Source organism: Selaginella moellendorffii, unplaced genomic scaffold, assembly GCF_000143415.4.
Source record: "Selaginella moellendorffii unplaced genomic scaffold, v1.0 SELMOscaffold_140, whole genome shotgun sequence".
In the NCBI taxonomy this organism is placed as follows: Eukaryota; Viridiplantae; Streptophyta; class Lycopodiopsida; order Selaginellales; family Selaginellaceae; genus Selaginella; species Selaginella moellendorffii.
Window position 1 is genome coordinate 41,516 of NW_003314401.1, and position 18,743 is coordinate 60,258.

Sequence of the window (18,743 nt, forward strand, 5' to 3'; positions counted from 1 at the left end):
ATTCTCTCAAACATCCGAAGGGTCAGCTCGCTCTCGCCATTCTGTGCGTAGCCAAACAGGAGAGCGGTCCACGAGACCACGTCCTGAGCCACCATCTTCTCAAACACGATGCGGGAGTCCTCCATGCTTCCGCACTTCGCGTATGTATCCACCAGGACACTTCCCACGAACATCTCCGTTGCAACTCCACTCTTGGCAGCTTCACGATGCACAGCCATGACTTTCTCCAAGCACTGGATCTTTACACCTGAGTCGTTTGCCACCTCTCTGTCCGTCAGCCCCGTGCAAGCTTTGAGCGCAGCAACAAAAGCATGCGAATCTGTCCTGCGTCCTTCTTCTTCGCCAAGCATCCGAGCGAAGAGCCTGAGGCCAACCTCATTCTCCCCGTTCGTAGCATAGCCCAGGATCAATGCCGTCCAGACCACCAAGTTGTGGCTCGGCATTCGATCGAAAACTCTGCGAGCATCCCTCATGCTCCCACACCTGGCATAAATGTCCACCAGCGAGCTCGCCACAAAGTTATCCAGCTCGCATCCAAATCCCTCGGCTTGCAAGTGGACAGCCATGACTCTTTCCAGAGTCCTTGTCTTCACCACCTTTCCACCGAATCTCCTGCCTTCCTCCCTTGCAGCCAAGCTCGAAAGGCCCTTGAGCACAGCCAGAAACGTTAGAGAATTCGGCCTTGCGACGAGCAGCATCCGCGAGAAGAGCTCCAAAGTCGCTTCTCCCTGGCCGTTCTTGGAGTAGCCGAGCATGAGCGCTGTCCAGAGAACCACATCGTGGTGCTCCATGGCATCAAACACCGAGCGAGCCTCGCCCATGCAGCCACATCTCGCGTACATGCTCACGAGAGAGCTCGCAACGTAGAAGTTGGAACCGTTGCCACTCTCAATCGCTGCGGCATGGAGCTGCCTTCCCCTCTCGATCGCTCTTGAGCCGCTCGCCGCCTTCAATGCAGCAATGAGCTCCAGCACCATCTCCTTTTTCCTCTTGTCCTCCTCTTGTTTGATCTTGTTCCAGCTGAGAATTTTTTGATCCTCTGAGCCACTGCTGCTTGTTTTTGTGAAAGTCCTTCCGTGCATTCCTTCGTCGCTGGTGCTGGAAGCGCCATAGCCTCTCCTTTCTCTCGAGAAAAACGGCGAATTGCGAGCCGCCGGCACCACAGCCATGACATGGGAGGGAATGTGCAAGAGCTAGGCCAGGTAATCCCATACCTTTCTCCATCGCGGCATCGCCCAAGGCTCTGGAACCCTAGTCTTATAAACACGCATAATATAAAAACTTATTAACGTTTTGAATGAAGTCATCAACATTTATACTTTGATCACATTTCTTTCTTTTCAAAAATCTGATGAAGTTGTATTGGTTTTGGAATACCATAGAGAGAAAACCTGTATGTTAATACAAGCATATTGCAAGATCTAGAGAATTTTACCAAAAGAAAAGTGATAAAAGTTTTAAAAAATATGACAAATTTAATTGGTGTTCAGAATTTTTATTATTATAAATATCTAAATGTTTATATAGAAGAATATACTATTATATTCAATCATGGAATTACAATCCTTTGCTTTTATGATTGGGCGGTGAGAGTTGTTTGGGTTGTTCTTTCTAGGTTCCCCTAGGAGCTGGGATTGTCTCGGAATCCAGAGCTGTAATTTAAAGACGTTGTCTTCTTAAGTTAAGTTCTCTGTAGTGTCCTGTTGACTTTTTTTGGTAGATGTGGCCTTCTTGACTATCAGTTGAGTCTTTTCTATAGCTTCAAAACTAGCTGTATTAGTACAAATGTTCTTGGAAGATAATTAAGTTGGCAGTATAAAGTCCACTTTAGGAGCTCTCACATGAGCTTCGTGTGTATCGGGTTTAGGGAATCTCTAGTTAATTGCATGAATGAACAAAAGGACGATCATACAACTTACACCCTCGAAGAAGGACAATCTTAACTCAATAAATTCTAAGCGTCCAAAGAGACAAACCCATTCTCATTCAGCTGCTCTTACAATCATGGCTTTTTCTTCTTCTTCAATTAAGGTTATTGCCACATTCCTGGCCCTGAGTGCTGCTCTCTTTCTCAATCCTGCCTTGGGACAGGGCAACCAAACTTGTGGAAATGATTCCACTTCTTACTGCTGCTCGAATTTCCCTGCTGCACCTCCTGGTACACTTGTGACTGTCAATGCTGCAAATTGTGCGGTAAATGTGGGTAGCGAGTGCGGAGGGACTCCTGTTTGCTGCCAGCAGACAGACTCCACCAACGTTCTGGCATGCACCACCATCTAATCTCCCAGAAACTTAAAAAAAAAATTAAATTATTATGTAACCACCACTTTATTTTCAATCAAGATTTATAGTTGACCACTCTTCTTTCTTCTTAAAATTCTTACAATATGCTCCAAGTCCTGTTGTTGGTTTTGGGTCAGTAGTAATACTACTGTTGTTTACATTTTAGCCTGAAGAGTCTACATGTAGAAAAAATACCAGCCCCAGGTTTCAATTGTCCATTATCATTTGAGATATGATCATTTAATGGGTTTTTGTTAGGAGGAAAATGCCCATAATTCCGCTTTATACCACAGCCTTATATTTTTACATGACAACACAAATCATATCAAGAAGACCTCAACTAAAATAATATAAAGAAGAAGCAAAAAACACCATTCATTTCATAAACTAACTTTAAAAATAATATATTATTTGCACGGCATCTGTCTTGTGGACAAACTACTAGAATTTAATATTATGATAGTTTGCTTGGGATATGCTTTTATAAAATTAATAATATACTTTTTTAAAATTGTGGTCTTAAAAGTATAATAGACCTTTCAAACTCTGAAGCATGCAGCAGCATGGCAATCAATTAGTGGCTTCTAGTTTGGGACTGGATCAAGTGCCACATATAATGGTCTCCCAAGTATAGATAGGCTAGGTAAGGATGTGTTCTTGGTGTCACAATTAACATAACTGACATAATTAATCAACTCATTTCTTTATCCAATGAATTAATCAATCAAGTACTAAAGTGACTTAAGCACATCCAATAGTGTTGTGCCACGTGGTCATAAACCCTAGTCACTTTTTCTTCTTGTGGTTATAATCATAGTCACTTTGTAAGCAATCGCAAGTGAATGGGTCTATATGTGAGCAAGTTTCAGCAACACATCTTTGTTCTTCTAGTCAGGCACCTGTATAGATGCTATCGACAAGGTCTTGCAGCTCTTGACACCCTCTCCTAGTGTTGCTCAGTGGCCTCTCGGAGAATCTATAGTGTGTTGGCACTAGAAGCAAACTTGTGGTGAGTAGTCTTCTCATGACTAGGTACTGTCACCTATCTCTTAGTAATCTTGTAGGTGCCATCCACTAGTGTCTTGTGGAACCAATCAATTTGAGGCTTCTTTGCCTTTTTTATGCAATTGACTATGTAGTGTGTTAGCATTATTTATGCAGTTTGTAAGAGCTTATAGAGGCTATTCCTTTTGACATAAATTGTTGGGTAAGTACTTCTATAATTTTTATAGTAAAATAAGTGTAACTCTCTATGACAACAAATGTGTATACCTATTTTATAATAGTTGAAGGTCCTTTCGACTATATTGTGATAAGTTTACAGCTTGATACCTAATTCAATAGTGGTTTAAATTGATCCTCATCTATTTATTCATTGTTATATTTCTTGAAGGTGATTGTAAACTAGTTAGATGTATCTTAAAACCCTATGAATATTATAAGTTACTTGTTGGCGAATTCTTTTAAATATTCTTCTCTTATTATTGTCACAACAATAGAAAATTGATAATACTAAACCCTTTATTATTTCCTCTTCTGCTAGTGGAGTTAATTGGCATTTCATACTTAAATTGGATGAGCATAAATATGGAATTCCTATGTGTTATTAGCTAAGTGAACATAACTTAGTAAAAAGTACCCCATCTCATTATGTCTTTTATTGGTGAAATCTTGCATATTAAACTTTAATCCCTCAATACCACTACATAATAATTTATTGTGTCCACCAAGACACTTTTGCTATGTGTTAGTTATATTTTAGTCTCATTGGCTATTTATGAAAAATGTCAATCTAATAGTAAAAATGTAGAGCTTGTTTTGAATACTAAAGCATCATTTTATATTTATTAAGTTTTTATAATTATTTTGGAGATTAACTCCTAGGTGAAAGCCTAAAACATACTTTTATAGGGGTGTAAGTCAAGAATGGGTGACCAACTTAATATATTGTTTAGCTTCTTGCTAAACAACTGTGGACCAGGAGCTTGAGCAGGTTCCCCAGAAAGGGTGATCATTGGTACAATTTATCCTTGGGACAAAGACTTTGTTGAGGGGGAAGAATTGTTAGGTGTCAGCTTTAACTATGGTCAAAGGGAGGTTCAAGGGTATATTAAGGCATATTAGGGTAAGGGACTTAACCTACCCTAGGGCTCATAGTGGAGCAGCAGTGCAGTGGAGCTTTTGAGGTAGCTTGGGGGTGGTTGGGTGGTGAGGAACCTCAAGAGGTGGTATAGCGTAGTTTAGGGCAACTAGATCTTTGTATTTTTGCGCCGGCATTCAACTTAGTTATAAACTTACTATATTAGATGGTGGAGTACCCATATTTTATATTAGGTATATTGAAATAAACTAACTTTGTTTTGTGTGTTGGTTTTAGCATTAAAATGTTAAATGCTCTAGGATTGTTTCATTGTCATGTTTATATCTTTTATTTATTGAATGTATGCTTGGGAATTATTTTATGCTTTTTTTTTTTTTGTTCTTTAGTTGTATGTTTAGGAATTGTTCTATGTTTTAATTCTTTCATTATTTAGCTACATGTTTAAGAGTTTAGTTTTGTCTTTTTGTTTAATGGCCTAAAATCTTAAAATTTAAGTTTTTCTCCATTACTCTGATATGTGTGTCCAATAGTTAAATTCCACTATGTGGTTATTCTATAATAAATTTATGGTTATAACATTTGAAACTTTTCTAATTTATATGTTTTCCTTCTTATCTTTCTCTAATTTTTTTTGTTATTAGTAATGTTATAAATGAATATATATCTAATGTTTAAGTGTTGAAGTTTAAATTTCATTTTATTTTGTTACTATAAATGGAATTTATGTACTTTTCAATAATACATTATATCATCAAATATTAGAGCATGTAAGGAATGATGCCACACTATGTTATTGAATGACTATCTTATAATAAAAGCTTCAATTAAAGTTTATTTAATTTTTAAAAATTAATATATATTTATTTTTGAATATTGTGTAGCAACTCTTACTTGTTGTCAACAATGTTATTTTCACATACACAATCATAATATAAATATTCTATTATGAAATCACCCAATTAAATTACCCTGATCATTTTCAATGAAGTCATTAAAAATTTTCTACTGAAGTCCACACTTAAAAAAAAAAAAAACAAAAATGAGAAACTCCATGTGGTTGAAAAAAAAAATTAAAGCAATGATCCTTGGACACAAGACTCTTGATCCATCATGGCAGAATGGGATCTTGGATCCTTCCAGCCTTGCTGGGTTGAAGGCAGTGATGCTGAAGTACTACCACTAAGAAGGTGAGGGAGGATGTGGATAATGGTCCTATCGCATGAGTGACTGGAGGATGATAATCCAAAATTTGATACGACCGAGAGAAAGATGAAAAACGCAAATGCTTACTTGAAAATGAATGGTTATTGGTTTCGAGAAGTTCTTCTATGTTTCTTGTTTTGAATCACACCGTCAAGCAAAAGAGGTGGAGCTTGGATCACGATATGCTCATGGTTGACATTCCCAGTCTTGCAACTTCATCGTCGTTGGGAAAGATCCCCATGAGCCTGCCTTTGGAATAGATGTAAGCCACCATGTATCCGGCCTGGAGTCCTGTGAGTGCCGCCACCACCATCGCTGGACCTTTCACCCTTGCGCTCGCTCCTAAAACATCCAGGAAAGAAAAAAATCACATCCTAGAAAAGACACGAAAACTTAACAAATTTCTGCCCAAACAGAAATCCCAGACGCACATAGACAGGAAAACGAGAAATCACGTCCACGAATCGAAGATTTCGCTCGAAGACCCACACAAGATCATCCCCCAGAGCTACATTTCTCAAGCACTTACCGGCGAGATAGCCGAATGGAACCGAGGCGGAGGTGTAGGTGAGAATGTGCATCATGTCGCGGAAGCTGAAATTGGAGACGACGGCGCTGACCTTTGGGAACTCGTAAATCACCGGATACTCGGGAGGCTCCACCCATCGCCGCGGCATCGCCCCTCACTCGCTCTCGCGGATAAACCCTAGAAATAGATCTCCAACACTTTATGCCACCGTGGCTGCCAACGCGTAAGTATCCATTGACGTGTCTAGTTTAAGCTACGTGGCAAAATGACGTGTCACTTTTACAAGGAGCTTTCGACAAATGCTGCGGCATTGCATCAAGCGATTTCGCGAGCGAAGCTTTGTTTAGTAGACTTCGACGTTCCACTGCTCGCCTTTCTTGAGCTGCTTCTTATACTCCGCCCAGTCGATCCCTGTGGTCACGAATTTTGAGAGCTAGAAATGTATGAATGAAATCTCAATCGTTACCTTCTTTGGCTGCGAGGCTGGTCATGATATCGTCGATTCCTTTCTCCATTCCTTTCAAGCCGCACATATAGACGTAGGTGTTGTCCTTCTTGAGGAGGTCCCAAAGCTGCTCGGCATACTCGGCCATTCGCGTCTGGATGTACATCTTCTCGCCCTTGGCGTTTGTTTGCTCGCGGCTCACTGCGAAGTCGAGGTTGAAATTGTTTGGGAACTTTTCTTTCATCTTCTCGAATTCCTGAGAGATTGAAAAACATGGCAAGTTTATGCATAGATAGCACGAAAGCTTAAAGCCGCACCTCTTTGTACAGTAGTGAGCTGCTAGTTGGAACTCCCAAGAACAACCAGGCTAGCCCGTTAAACTGCCAAAGCCAACATTCTTGTTTACTTTTAAGAAGAGACCTTTTATGTAGAGAACTCACCTTATAGTCGTCGTGTTTCTCAAAAAACATCCGCCACAAAAAGCCTCTGAAGGGTGCGATACCAGTACCAGTACCAAGCTGATGAAAAAAAAAAAAGCAATAGGAGTGTCAGACGTGAAATCCTCGGAAATGGATTTGTTGTACCATAATAATTGTGGCGTTTGGATCGACTGGCATGAGCATCTCCTTCCCAACAGGTCCAGTTATGCTGACTTCATCTCCTGGCTTGAGATCGCCTGCAAAACTTGTTTGGTTGATGTCAACTGTCGTTGGAAGGAGAGCTTTGCTTACAGAGAAAGTTGGAACACACGCCCTTGACTTCCTCTCCCTTGTCATTCACGTACACGAGGCGCTTCACGCACAAAGACACCTGGGAGGAAGATAAGACTGAAGCTCGATGAGAACTCGTTGAATTTCCAAGCAAGAAAAAGAGAGGAAACTTACAGTCTTGTAATCGCCAAAGTCCCCTGGAGCACTGCTAGCAATGGAGTAAAGTCGAAGTTTCTGAGGTTTTCCCTTGGCATCCAATCCGGGCGGGACAATTCCAATGGACTGGCCTTCTCGGTATGGAACTTTTCCTGGAGATAAGCCAAGTGTTATAAGTGATCGAATCCACAAAGGAGTTGATTTTTCACATGAAACGCACGTACCTTCGGTCGTAAAAACCATATGCCAAGTCTCTCCAGGAGCATCATCTCCCACAATTTTGGTGTTGAGGAGGCATCGCCCGACGTAAGGTTCCTTCGGCCTAAACAAGTTGGTGACAACTCCTTCCTCGTTTTTCTTCTTCACTTTCTCCACAGTTTCAGTGGACACTGCCGCTGCTCTCACGGAAAAGTTCCAAGTCGAAGGAGATGGCCTGTGGCTGTACGTTAGATCCGACGATGAGATCTTCCCTCCAAAGAAGGACTGCAAAGGAGGAAGGGCGTAAAATAAAAGAAAAGAATCGATCGACACGGCAAGAATGAGACAATGCAGCTGAGCTTTCGATGCAGATGGCGTCACAAGTAGAAAACGACGGGATCGCACTGCAAGGCAAGCATTCAAATCGCGAGCGCGAGAATTCATGGCAAAATATTTCTTCACTCGTTCCAACAGGCACGGATTCTCAGCACCGCAATGCAGCGCAGCAGCAGTATCTATGGATCCTCGGGAGAAGCAAGCCAGAGCAATCTCTCTCTGCCAGGAATCGAATCAAATTTCCCTCACCTTGCTCGCGCCAGGAAATCCGACTCGATCGCTCCGCTCCGCCACCGGTGGCAACTGCCCTAGGGAATGTGATGAATGAATCGCCGCTACCGATGCCGCCGCCAGGGCCGCCATAGCTGCCGATCGAGGGAGAAGCTGTGCCTAGCCACACAAACGATAACTCTTTACAATCACACCGGATATTCACGAGAACATTTCGATTGGACAAGGCGTGAATATTCCCGGCGCTCTGTGGCCAGAATGTAGCGCATCGCAGCCGTCCATCCCGTGGGCGATTATGCCCATCTTCCGGGCCGGAATACGGCGAGATCTACATCGCGGATCTTGTCAGTGGGACAGTGACGCGCAACTTGCTACGTAAGAGCTTTGGTCGTAGAGACGTTAAAAGTGATGAGAGCTATGTGGGCAGCAAAAACGAAGAACATTGTCTTAAACACTTCCATTTTCTTGGAACTTTTGGGGGAGAGATTTTTTTCCTATTCATCAATCAAGGCAAAAATGGGACAATGGATTACAAGGCGTTGGGAGGAAGGACTCCACAGCTCTCCACAGCTCGAGCCTTCCACAAAAACGTCGATTAAATCCCTCGCAAAGAGACTTGATAGTAGTGAGTGAGTAGCAGCAGCAGCAATCAACCAAACGAAGAAACAACCAGAAGGAAACCAGAGAGAAAAACTAAGAAGCAGCGATGATGATCACGATCGACGAGTGCTGCCACTGCAAACGATGATCATTCATCCAAACGCCCGCGCCGGATCATCACTGGGGAGCATTGGGGCAGTCCTTGGCTATGTGGCCCGACTGCTGGCAATTGTAGCAGTTCCTTCCACCGCCGCCGCCGCCTCTTCCACCGCCACCGCCGCCGCCAGAGGGACAATCGCGCGAGATATGGCCGCTCTGGCCGCACTTGAAGCATCCATCGCCTCGACCGCCACCACTGCGGCCACCACCACCGCCAAATCTTCCTCCGCCGCCGCGGCCAGAGTCCGCGCCCCTTCCTCCGCCAAAGCCGCCGCCGCCACCACCGACAAAGCCACCGCCGCCGCCACCGCCGCTGCCAAAGCCACCGGCGTCGCGCCTAGACGCGCCCTGGACGAAGGAGCCCTCGGGGCCAGTGACATCGAGCGCCTTCGTGCGCCCATCCTCGCTGCGATCGATGGTGAACTCTACCGCCTCGCCGTCCTTGAGTGAGCGGAAGCCATCGGCGTGGATGGACGACTGGTGGACGAAGAGATCCTCGCCGCCATCGTCGGGAGTGATGAAGCCGAAGCCCTTGGCGCTGTTGAACCACTTGACCTTGCCACTCTTCTTCTCCGTCGCGTCCGACATCGCTTCCTCTCTCACGCTAGGAATCGAGCGCTCTTGGGAAAGAGAGTGCGAACAGAGAAATCTACGCGCCTCGCGCGAGGTAAAACCCTAACACTCGCTAGAACCCTAACCCAGCCGCCAATCACAACCGACCTAATCTTCTGACCGGATTTTATCGCCGCCGTCAAAATCTACAGCCTGTCTTTGACGGCGAGCTGCCGCCGTCGGATAGAGTCAATGCCCTGGACAGTCAACGCAACGGTCGTGTTTGACTTCCAAGAACCCTAGAAATTGAAAGGGCATCTATAGATGCGATGGGTTCGAATTGCGCGCGCTGGCCGCCCCCGCCCGGCAAAGGGATCGATCAGGCGCATCTCACTCCTCGCGGAGCACAGGCCACCGATCGCGGCAGTCCGCGCGAAGCTAGCGGGCGTGATCGACTACCTCAGAGACGAGAGGAATTGCGTCGACTTCGACGCGATCAAGAGCGCGCTCGTCCTGTGCAGCGATTGCAAATCCCTGCCCGATGGCCGCTTCGTGCACTCCCGGATCGTGGCGCTCAAGCTCGAGGGCGAGCGCAGCCTCTCCTCCTTCCTCATCTTCATGTACGCCAAGTGTGGCGATCCCGACGCGGCGCTGGCCGTCTTCGCCAAGATCAAGGAGCTCAACCAGGCCTGCTGGAATGGGCTTCTCACGGCTTTCATCCTCAATGGCCGATCCAAGCAGGCGATCCATCTCTTCCGCGTGATGCAGCTCGAGGGAACCGCGCCCAATCGATCCACCTTCGTCACGACCTTCAATGCGTGCACTCGAATCGGCTCCATCGCCACTGCCAAGGGCATCTACGCCACGATCGCCCACCTCGCAGCGGTGTGTAGCGCCGATCTCCACAACGCGCTGCTCAACACCTACTGCAAGCTTGGATCTCTCGCCGACGCCATCGCCCTTTTCGCCGAGATCGTGGAGAAGAACGTTGTGTCGTGGACACTGCTCGTCTCGGCATTTGCCCAGCACGGGCATTTGGATCTCGCGATCGTTTCGCTCCAGCGGATGCACCACGAAGGGATCCAGCCCAACCGGATCACCTTCCTGGCTGTTCTTGACGCTTGCATCGGCGAGAGGGAGCTCGTTATCGGTAGAACGATCCACCGGAGCTTGATCGACGCTGCGATGGACAAGGAGGTCTCGGTGGCGACGTGCCTTGTGGACATGTACACGAAGTGTGGGAGCCTGGACGAAGCTAGAGCGGTGTTTGATGGCATGGGCGCCATCGCCGACGTGATCACTTGGACTGCGATGATCTCGGCCTACGTCAAGAGCGATCAAGCACGAGAAGCGCTGCGGCTCTTCCGGATGATGCAACTGGATGGAGTGAAGCCCAACTGCGTCACCTGTTTGATCTGTCTCAACGCCTGCGCCAGCCTCACGGATCTCCGAGAGGGGCGATTCATCCACGAGAAGATCACGCAGAGTGGATTCCAGGAGATCAATCTCAACGTTGGAAACGCGCTCGTCGACATGTATGGCACCTGTGGGAACCTCGCGGTTGCCAAGTCGGTGTTTGATCAGATGCTCGAGAAGGACAAGGCGACTTGGAACTCGCTCATCGGATCTTTCTCGCAGTTTAGCGAGAGCTCGTCGACGCTGGAGCTCTTCTTCGCCATGCAGCTCGAGGGTGTCTACCCCGACGCGATAACTTTCGTGGGAGTTCTCTTCGCTTGCAACTCCGCCGGGATGCTGGCTGACGGACACCAGTTCTACGTCTCCATGCTCCTCGACTTTGGCATCGAGTGTCGGTTCCAGCACTGTGGATGCATCCTCGATCTGCTGGCCAGAGTTGGATGGCTCGACTTCGCCGAGGAGTACGTGAGGACGATGCCGTTTTATCCCGATGACAAGAAGTGGATGACGCTGCTCGGCTCGTGTAAGATCCATGGCGACATCCACCGCGCCGAGAGAGCGGCACAAGGATCGATAGAGCTCACTCCGGGCGACTCGTCGCCATACGTTGTCCTGTGCAACGTTTACGTGAGCGAAGAACTTGACGAGATGGCTGCTGCTGCTGGCTGAGGAGCTACTATCAAAGTTTCGAAGTTCCTCCACCTCCATTCTTCGTCCTTCCTTGGTTCGATGATCAAGGAGGAAGGGAGTGGAGATTGGAGAGCAGCAAGTACGTTGCCGGATTGTACGAGTTCATCCTCTCGGCAACCCGAGCTGCTCGATCGCGATCGACGTAGCTACGACATGCCCCGAGGAGCGAAGTCCACGCGACTTCATTCGGCTCGTAAGGCATGTTGAAGATGAGATCCTCGGCAAGTTCCAGCTGACCCGTGCGTGCCAGGATATCAATCACGCACACGTAGAAATCCAGCGGGGGAGTGACACCAAAGTCAGGCTCTAGCGACTGCAGGAACTCGTACCACACCACCCCGGCATGGCTCCACGCCGAGAGAATGCCAACGTAAGTTATCCTGTCCGGCTCCACTCCCTCGACGAGCAGCAGCTGGAACAAATCCATGGCTTGATCTGTATGCCCGTTCTGGGCATAGACGCACAGCATCGTGTTCCACAGCGCCAAGCACTTGTCCGGGAAATCATCAAACATCTCCCTCGCAGCGTCAAGGTGGCCACACTTTCCATACATGTTGACGAGCGAAGTTTGCAGGAGAACATCGCCCTCGAGCAGCCGTGAATCGTCCCTCACGCAGCTGTGAACCATCTTGCTATCGGCCAGAGACGCGAGAGTGGAGCAGGCATCGATGAGCACCATGAAAGTCACGGCGTTGGGCTCGACTCCATCGGAATCCATCACCGGCAGGAGCTTGAGAGCCGTGACGCTGTAGCCATTCATGGCGTAGGCAGTGATCAGGGCGTTCCAGCAGATCACGTCCCTCTCCGGCGCTTGATCAAACGTCTCCTTTGCTCGATCGATGTAGCCGAGATGGGCATACCCGGAGATGATCCCCGTCCAAGACACCAAGTTCCTGGCGGGCATTCGATCGAAGCTCCTGCTCGCCTCGTCCAAAAGCCCGCAACAGACATAGCCCTGGAGGAGAGAGTTCCAAGCCACGACCGTACGGCACGGCATGGCACGGAAGGTGGAGTGGGCGTCCCGTACGCTGCCGAGCTGGCAGTGCCCCGTCACCAGCACCGTCCACGTCACCACGTCGCGAGCTGCGAGGCGCTCGAATGCTTCCAGCGCTCGGTCGAGGCGATCGTTGTGGACGAAGTTCGCGATGATCGAGTTCCAGGAGACGACGTTGCGCTGGGGGAGATGGAGGAAGAGGGACTCGGCGATTTGGAGCTGGGCAGTGGCGGCGGCGATCATCGCGTTCCAGGAGGCGGTGCTGTGGCGGGGCATTCGATCGAAGACGGCGGCCGCGCTGTGGAGATCGCCGCCGTGGGAGTGCGCCTGGATCAAGACGTTCCACGCGATGAGATTGCGCTGGGGCATGGCATGGAATCGGCGCGTGGCCTCGCCCAGGAGCCCGGCCTGGGCGTAGATCGTGACGAGCGCCGACCAGGACACCAGGCCGCGGTGGGGCGATCGATCGAATACCAGCTGCGCCGCGTCGATGTTGCCGGATTCGACGTGTGCCTGGAGCATCGAGCTCCAGGAGATTGAATCGTGCTGCGGCATTCGATCGAAGAAAAGCTCTGCCTGGAGGGAATCGCCGCGCTGGGCACTGGCCGAGACCATTGCGTTCCAAGAGACGATGTCGCGGTGGGGCATTTTCTGGAAGAACTGGTGGAGATCGCGATTGTCCTCGCCGAAATCCGCGAGGCCCTGGATGATCACGTTGGAGGCAAAGACGTCCCACTGCGGCATCTTGGAGAATATCTGCGATGCCTGTAGAAGATGCCCATTCTCGGCAAATGCGGTGATCGCAGCGCCCCAAGAAACTGGATTGCGGCATGGAAGATCATCGAACAGGAGCTTGGATTCCTGGGGATGGCCGCTCTTGGAGAATGCTGTGATCATCGAGTTCCAAGATATGGCGCTGTGCTGTGGCATCTTGGCAAACGCTTGCTCGGCGAATTCCAGTTGCCCATTGAGTGCCTGTTCTTGGACCACCACATTCCAGGAAACGATCCCGCGCTCCGGCATGGAATCGAAGAAGCACATCACTCGATCGAGATCGCCATGGCCACCTAGCGCCGTGAGCATCGTCGTCCAGGAGAAGAGATCCGGCTCGGGGATTTCATCGAACAGGAGCGCCGCGCCGTGCAAATCCCTGGAATCCACAACCGCCGCCAAGAGCGTGTTCCAGCTCGCGATGCTGCGCTGCGGGATGTGATCGAAGACCCGCCGCGCTCGATCGAGGGATGGATCGGTGCGAGCGAGAGAAGCCAGCGCCATATTCCAGGAGAAGACATTCTTGCCGATGGCGATCGCATCGAAGGCCTGGAGCGATTCATCCGGGCATCCGCAGCTGCCATACAATCGGACGAGCAGATTTCCAAACAGCGCATCGCGATCGAGGCCGAGATCGGCGAGCCGCGCGTGGAGCTGCCGACCTTCGAGTAGCGTTCTTCCAAGAACACACTGACGCAGGAGAGCTAGCCACGTGTCATAATTTGGCATCGATAGATTGATCTCAATGCCACGTTGCAGATTTTAATCTTTGTAGTTAGGGTTCCTGGGCTGGGCGGAGAACATGATCTCCGTGGCGATGGCGCCGCTGGCTGGCGCTGGAGCTGCCTTGACAGAGCAGCATTCTAGGAATGGGTTCCGGCTAGCGATTCATAGCTCCAGGGGTCGTGGCGGAGGCGCCAGGGCTTGCCGCTCGAAGCTGATCTTTCCAAGGGCCGGTCTCTGCTACACAAGCACTTGGAGCTCCTGGATTCATCAAAATAAGCTGGATTGCTCGTTGCTGCTCTCGAGAGGTCGGTCGTCGCTGGAAATCATGAAATATCTGGCATTGATGTTCTTCGCGTCTTTGTAGCTAGATACAGATCCTCCAATCGGCCCTACAGAGGTGTTGTGAGATCTTCGTTGCTTGGTGTTGGAGCTCCGGAAGTTATCGTCATTGCCGTGGTGGCGCTTCTCGTGTTCGGACCGAAAGGCCTTGCTGAGGTATGAGTTCTTTCTTTTGGGGATGTTTAGCCCGCTAAGCCGGGAGCAGTGTGTGTAGATTGCCCGGTCGCTGGGACAGTCATTGCGAGCATTTCAGCCAACTATACGGGAGCTCCAGGTTCGTATGTGGTGAACGATAGAAAGAAATGTGAGCTCATTGATTTGTAAATTGCAGGAGGTTTCGAAAGAATTCAAGCAAACTTTGGAAAAGGAAATTGGTCTGGACGAGCTGAAGAAACCCGCGGAGCGTAAGTTTTTCTGAGACATCGTTTTCTAAGTTGCAATGCTACTCTTATTCAACAGCGCCTAAACGAGCACCACCACCGGTTAATGAGAACTTTGTGGTGGACGAACTCACAGCCCAGCTCAATCTTATGCAACAAGAGAAGGAGAATGCAGACGCGCAAGAGACGAAGCCAGAAGAGGCGAATCCCAGCTCTGTGGTCGTTGCTTCATCGTCGGGAGATGATACGCCTCCCTCTCCAGCTCCTTCAGAGGTAGAGACGACTCCCTCTCCAGCTCCTTCAGAGGTCCTAGAGACGACGCCAGTGATAGAGAAGGAGGCCGCTGTAAACAACGTTGCAAAGGACTGAGAGAAGTCTAGTTACACGGGTGGTAAGGATTCAATTCATTGGGGAATTTCGGACTCATAAGCTAAGTGAGGATCGTTTCGTTTTGCAAAGGCTACAGTAAAATCATACAGCGAAGAGTAGCGACGACAGATCTCCCAGAACGAACAGCCAGAGGAAGGAAAAAATTACTTTTCCTTCTCTAGATGTTATCCTCCTGGTGGGTCAAGATGACAACGTCGCTGGTTGGCCTCGCAACGCAAGTGAGAACGAATCCATTCCCGATCTGATCGTCGTCCAAGAAGTTCTGGTCCGTTTGATCCACGCTGCCGCTGACGACCTTTCCTGCACACGAAGAGCAGGAGCCGGCACGGCAGGAGCTTGGCAAGTCGATGGATTGCTCCTCCGCCTCGTCGAGAATGTAGACGTCGTCGGGACACTGGAATGTTTTCTCGCTGCCATCCTCGAGTTTGAGCGTGACTTTGTGCTTGGCCATGGCGACTACTCTAGCTCTGCTGCTGGACAGACCAAACTTCTTGGCGAGTGAGATCGGTGCCGGGGACAGGGATTTGGTGGAGATCTTGGTGGGCGATGCCGCGACGATTGGTAGACGCACAGCGGACGCTGCCGACGACGTTGCGGCGAGAATCGACGCCATTGGGATCGAAGGAAGCTCGTCGGTGCTACAAAGAGAGAAAGGAGAAAGGAGCCCGAGTTATAGAGGAGAGAAAGAGCGCACCTTGGTTCTTGAAGATAGAGAGTGACGGGCGGGGACGAGCGTGACGGGTATTGTTGTGGTGGAACTTGTGCTGCGGCCGTCGCGTGACGGGCCGGTGCGCGCCACACACGGGCTTCTGGCCAATAGCGTCGCTTCGCGGGCTTATCTTTCTGCCACGTGGACAGCGTTTCCACCGTTGAATCAAATGCGCCTCCCAGCCGCACGAATGCTAATCGGGCTATGCTCACGAGCTTCCACGTTGCAGTTAGAAGATTCTCGAGTGGAATTAGGGCTTGCGAGCGTGACGAGCAGGATGCTCTTGCGCGGATCCTCCGAGATTGTGGGAATGCCAGGGATTTGGAGCGCGGGAGGAGAGCGCACAGCCAGATCTTGGGCATCGATCACTGCAAGCGCAACAAATTCCTCGCCAACCTCCTGGTCCAGATGTATGGGAAGTGCGGCTGCGTGGAGGACGCAGCGGAGGTGTTTAGCGGCATCGATCAGCCCAACCAGTTCTCGTGGAACATCTACCTCCAGGCGTATGCCGAGAATGGGCATATTGATTCGGCAAGGAAGATCTTTCTCCAGATGGAAGAGCGCGATTCCGTGTCTTGGAATTGCCTCACAGCGGCATTTGTGCAAGGCTCCCATCTCGAGGACGCGAAATCTTGCTTTGATCGCACTCCGCAGTGGAATGTTTTCTCGTGGAATGCGATGATCACAGCAATGGCCTTTCGAGGGCATTTGGAGGAAGCCAAGAACTTGTTTGATCTAGCAGGGCACCGAGACGGTGTTACATGGAATGCCATTCTCACTGGATATGCCCGGCATGGGTACTGCGACCAAGCCAGTGATTTGTATAACAGGATGAATCACTGGGATTTAGTGTCCCAGACGACGATGATCCAGGCATATGCCCAAACCGGGGATTTGGAGAACGCGAGGAGTGTCTTTAATTCTATGCCCGAGAGAGACGTGGTGACCTGGAATTATATAATGCAAGCTTACACACAAAACGGCTGCTTGAATGAATCCAAGGAATCCTTTGATCGAATGGCGAAATGGAACATTGTGTCGCTGAACACCATGATCCTGGCTTATGCCCAACAGGGAGATGTCGATCTTTTAAAAGAAGAATTCGCAAAATTTCCGGAGAAGAATGTGATTTCCTGGAACACCGCAATGGGAGCAATGGCGCAACACAACCGTTTGCATGAAGCGAAGAACTTGTTTGATTTTATGCCGGTGAGAAACGTGGTCTCATGGAACACCTGGCTTGCAGCAAATGCCCAATCTGGAGATTGCAGCGAGGCGGGAAGAACATTCGATCTTATGCCACAGCACGACGTTGTAACGTGGACGGCGCTCGTCCACGTCTACTGCCACCTAGGATATCTCGACGAGGCAAGCGCCATGCTGGACAAGATGGCACGCACATGTGGCATCGTCGTCACGGCCGTGTGGAACTGCCTCATTGCTGGATATGCCCAGGCCGGGCAGATCGAGCAAGCATGGGAGATCTTTGGGGGATTGATCCAGAGGAACATTGTCTCTTGGACATCAGTGATCCAGGGATTTGCCGAGAGTGGGCATTTGGATCGAGCAAAGAGAGTGATCGAGATGATGCCAGAGCATGACGTTGTCACTTGGACTGCCTTGTGCCAGGGGTATGCCCAGGCCGGGTATGTGGGCCATTCGAGAAAAATCTTCCAAGAGACGGTGTCGCGGAACATCGTTACTTGGACGACGATGATCCAGGCGCATGCGCAGAGCGAGAGCTTGGATGATGCGAGAGAAGTTTTTGATCGAATGCCCGAGCACAATGCCGTGTGTTGGACTGCGATGATCGTCGCGCTCGCCCAGAATGGCTGCCGCGAGACTGCCCGATCGATGTTCTTGGAGAAGATGGAGGCGCTCGACGTGGTGTCCTGGAATGCGATGATCACAATGAGCGACAGTGTGGCGGGAGCGAAGGAGATGTTCGAGAGAATGCCGGCGAGGGATGCTGGGAGCTGGAGCACGGTGACAGCGGCATTGGTTTCCAAAGGCGAGCTGGAGCAATCACTGATCGCGTTTGAGCGCGCTCCCAATCACAATCTCGCGTCTTGGGTTTCGCGGATCCACGCGCTCGCACAGATGCTGCGAATCGACGAGGCAAAGTCGGCGTTTGATCGCATCCCGGAGAGGAACCCCGCTGCTTGGAACGCTCTTATCGATGCATTTGCTCTCAATGGCTTCTTGCGCGACGCGAGGAGGAGCTTCGATCTCATGCCTTGCCGCGACACGATCTCCTGGAACGCAATCCTGGGCGCTTTCTCTCATCACGGTTTGGTGGATCGAGCGCTCGAGATCTTCGATTCCATGCCGCTGCGCGACGTAGTCTCCTGGAACTCCATCGTTGGCGGCTATGCCCACAATGGGCATTGCGGATTGGCGATGGAGTTCTTCCGTGCGATGGTCCAGGAGGGCTTCCAGCCCAGCGAGCTCGCGTTTGGGAGCATCTTGAGCGGATGCAACCACGCCGGTCTCGTCCGCGATGGATGCCAGCATTTCGTGGCGATGATCGCCGACTACCAGGTCGCGCCACTGCGAGAGCATTTTTGCTGCTTGATCGATCTCCTCGGCCGCGCCGGGGAGCTGGAAGAGGCCGAGGGGATGATCGCCCAGATGCCACACGCCCCCGATTCCATCGCCTGGGGAACGCTCCTGGCGGCGTGCCATATCCACCCCGATCTAGATCGCGCTGCGCGTACCGCCGATAGAATGTTTGAGCTCGATCCTCCCGGCGACGCTGGGCCCTTCGTGCTCCTCGCGAACATTGGAAGATCGTTTGAATGAGAGTTAAATTTAATTGGTGCTTG

The 18,743-nt window shown here is 49.9% G+C and overlaps 9 protein-coding genes across 10 annotated transcripts in view; 3 read left to right on the top strand and 6 right to left on the bottom strand.

Annotated features, from left to right (window-relative positions):
* The window catches only part of LOC112343247 (pentatricopeptide repeat-containing protein At1g11290, chloroplastic-like), a 2,515-nt gene extending 1,281 nt beyond the window's left edge, over positions 1-1,234 (bottom strand). Inside the window, exon 1 of the mRNA XM_024666392.1 lies at positions 1-1,234. Within this exon, the coding sequence (XP_024522160.1) occupies positions 1-1,169 (1,169 nt within the window). The 5' untranslated portion in view covers positions 1,170-1,234.
* A 4,414-nt stretch (positions 1,235-5,648) lies between these two features.
* On the bottom strand, positions 5,649-6,272 carry LOC9630559. Its single transcript, XM_002992680.2, has 2 exons — positions 6,117-6,272; positions 5,649-5,929 (listed from the first exon to the last, which is right to left on the bottom strand). Exons 1-2 carry the CDS (start codon positions 6,262-6,264, stop codon positions 5,763-5,765), a joined length of 315 nt encoding a protein of 104 aa, XP_002992726.1. The 5' UTR covers positions 6,265-6,272; the 3' UTR covers positions 5,649-5,762.
* Positions 6,273-6,326: 54 nt separating this feature from the next.
* LOC9630560 (ferredoxin--NADP reductase, leaf isozyme 1, chloroplastic) lies at positions 6,327-8,392 on the bottom strand. Of its 2 annotated transcripts, XM_002992681.3 has the most exons (9): positions 8,211-8,392; positions 7,652-7,910; positions 7,446-7,579; positions 7,293-7,371; positions 7,146-7,237; positions 7,002-7,079; positions 6,879-6,941; positions 6,583-6,817; positions 6,327-6,527 (listed from the first exon to the last, which is right to left on the bottom strand). In XM_002992681.3, the coding sequence occupies exons 1-9, from the start codon at positions 8,322-8,324 to the stop codon at positions 6,460-6,462; spliced, it is 1,122 nt and encodes a 373-aa protein (XP_002992727.2). In that variant the 5' UTR covers positions 8,325-8,392; the 3' UTR covers positions 6,327-6,459. The 2 variants fall into 2 exon arrangements, with proteins under 2 accessions (XP_002992727.2, XP_024522147.1); XM_024666379.1 differs by having other exon boundaries at positions 6,371-6,527; positions 6,879-7,079; positions 8,211-8,378.
* A 260-nt stretch (positions 8,393-8,652) lies between these two features.
* Positions 8,653-9,660, bottom strand: LOC9630561 (glycine-rich protein 2). The gene has a single exon (XM_024666383.1). The coding sequence runs from the start codon at positions 9,537-9,539 to the stop codon at positions 8,970-8,972; it is 570 nt and encodes a 189-aa protein (XP_024522151.1). The 5' UTR covers positions 9,540-9,660; the 3' UTR covers positions 8,653-8,969.
* A 167-nt stretch (positions 9,661-9,827) lies between these two features.
* LOC9630562 (pentatricopeptide repeat-containing protein At2g13600) lies at positions 9,828-11,588 on the top strand. The gene has a single exon (XM_002992657.2). The coding sequence runs from the start codon at positions 9,828-9,830 to the stop codon at positions 11,586-11,588; it is 1,761 nt and encodes a 586-aa protein (XP_002992703.2).
* A 64-nt stretch (positions 11,589-11,652) lies between these two features.
* LOC112343248 (pentatricopeptide repeat-containing protein At4g02750-like) lies at positions 11,653-14,103 on the bottom strand. The gene has a single exon (XM_024666393.1). The coding sequence runs from the start codon at positions 14,101-14,103 to the stop codon at positions 11,653-11,655; it is 2,451 nt and encodes an 816-aa protein (XP_024522161.1).
* A 61-nt stretch (positions 14,104-14,164) lies between these two features.
* LOC9630563 (sec-independent protein translocase protein TATB, chloroplastic) lies at positions 14,165-15,270 on the top strand. The gene is made up of 5 exons (XM_002992658.2): positions 14,165-14,405; positions 14,465-14,595; positions 14,654-14,713; positions 14,771-14,843; positions 14,899-15,270. Exons 1-5 carry the CDS (start codon positions 14,177-14,179, stop codon positions 15,186-15,188), a joined length of 783 nt encoding a protein of 260 aa, XP_002992704.2. The 5' UTR covers positions 14,165-14,176; the 3' UTR covers positions 15,189-15,270.
* Positions 15,200-15,924, bottom strand: LOC9630539 (ferredoxin). Its single transcript, XM_002992684.2, has one exon. The coding sequence runs from the start codon at positions 15,820-15,822 to the stop codon at positions 15,367-15,369; it is 456 nt and encodes a 151-aa protein (XP_002992730.2). The 5' UTR covers positions 15,823-15,924; the 3' UTR covers positions 15,200-15,366.
* Positions 15,925-16,122: 198 nt separating this feature from the next.
* LOC112343249 (pentatricopeptide repeat-containing protein At2g35030, mitochondrial-like) lies at positions 16,123-18,720 on the top strand. Its single transcript, XM_024666394.1, has one exon. The coding sequence runs from the start codon at positions 16,123-16,125 to the stop codon at positions 18,718-18,720; it is 2,598 nt and encodes an 865-aa protein (XP_024522162.1).
* The last annotated feature ends 23 nt before the right edge of the window (positions 18,721-18,743 follow it).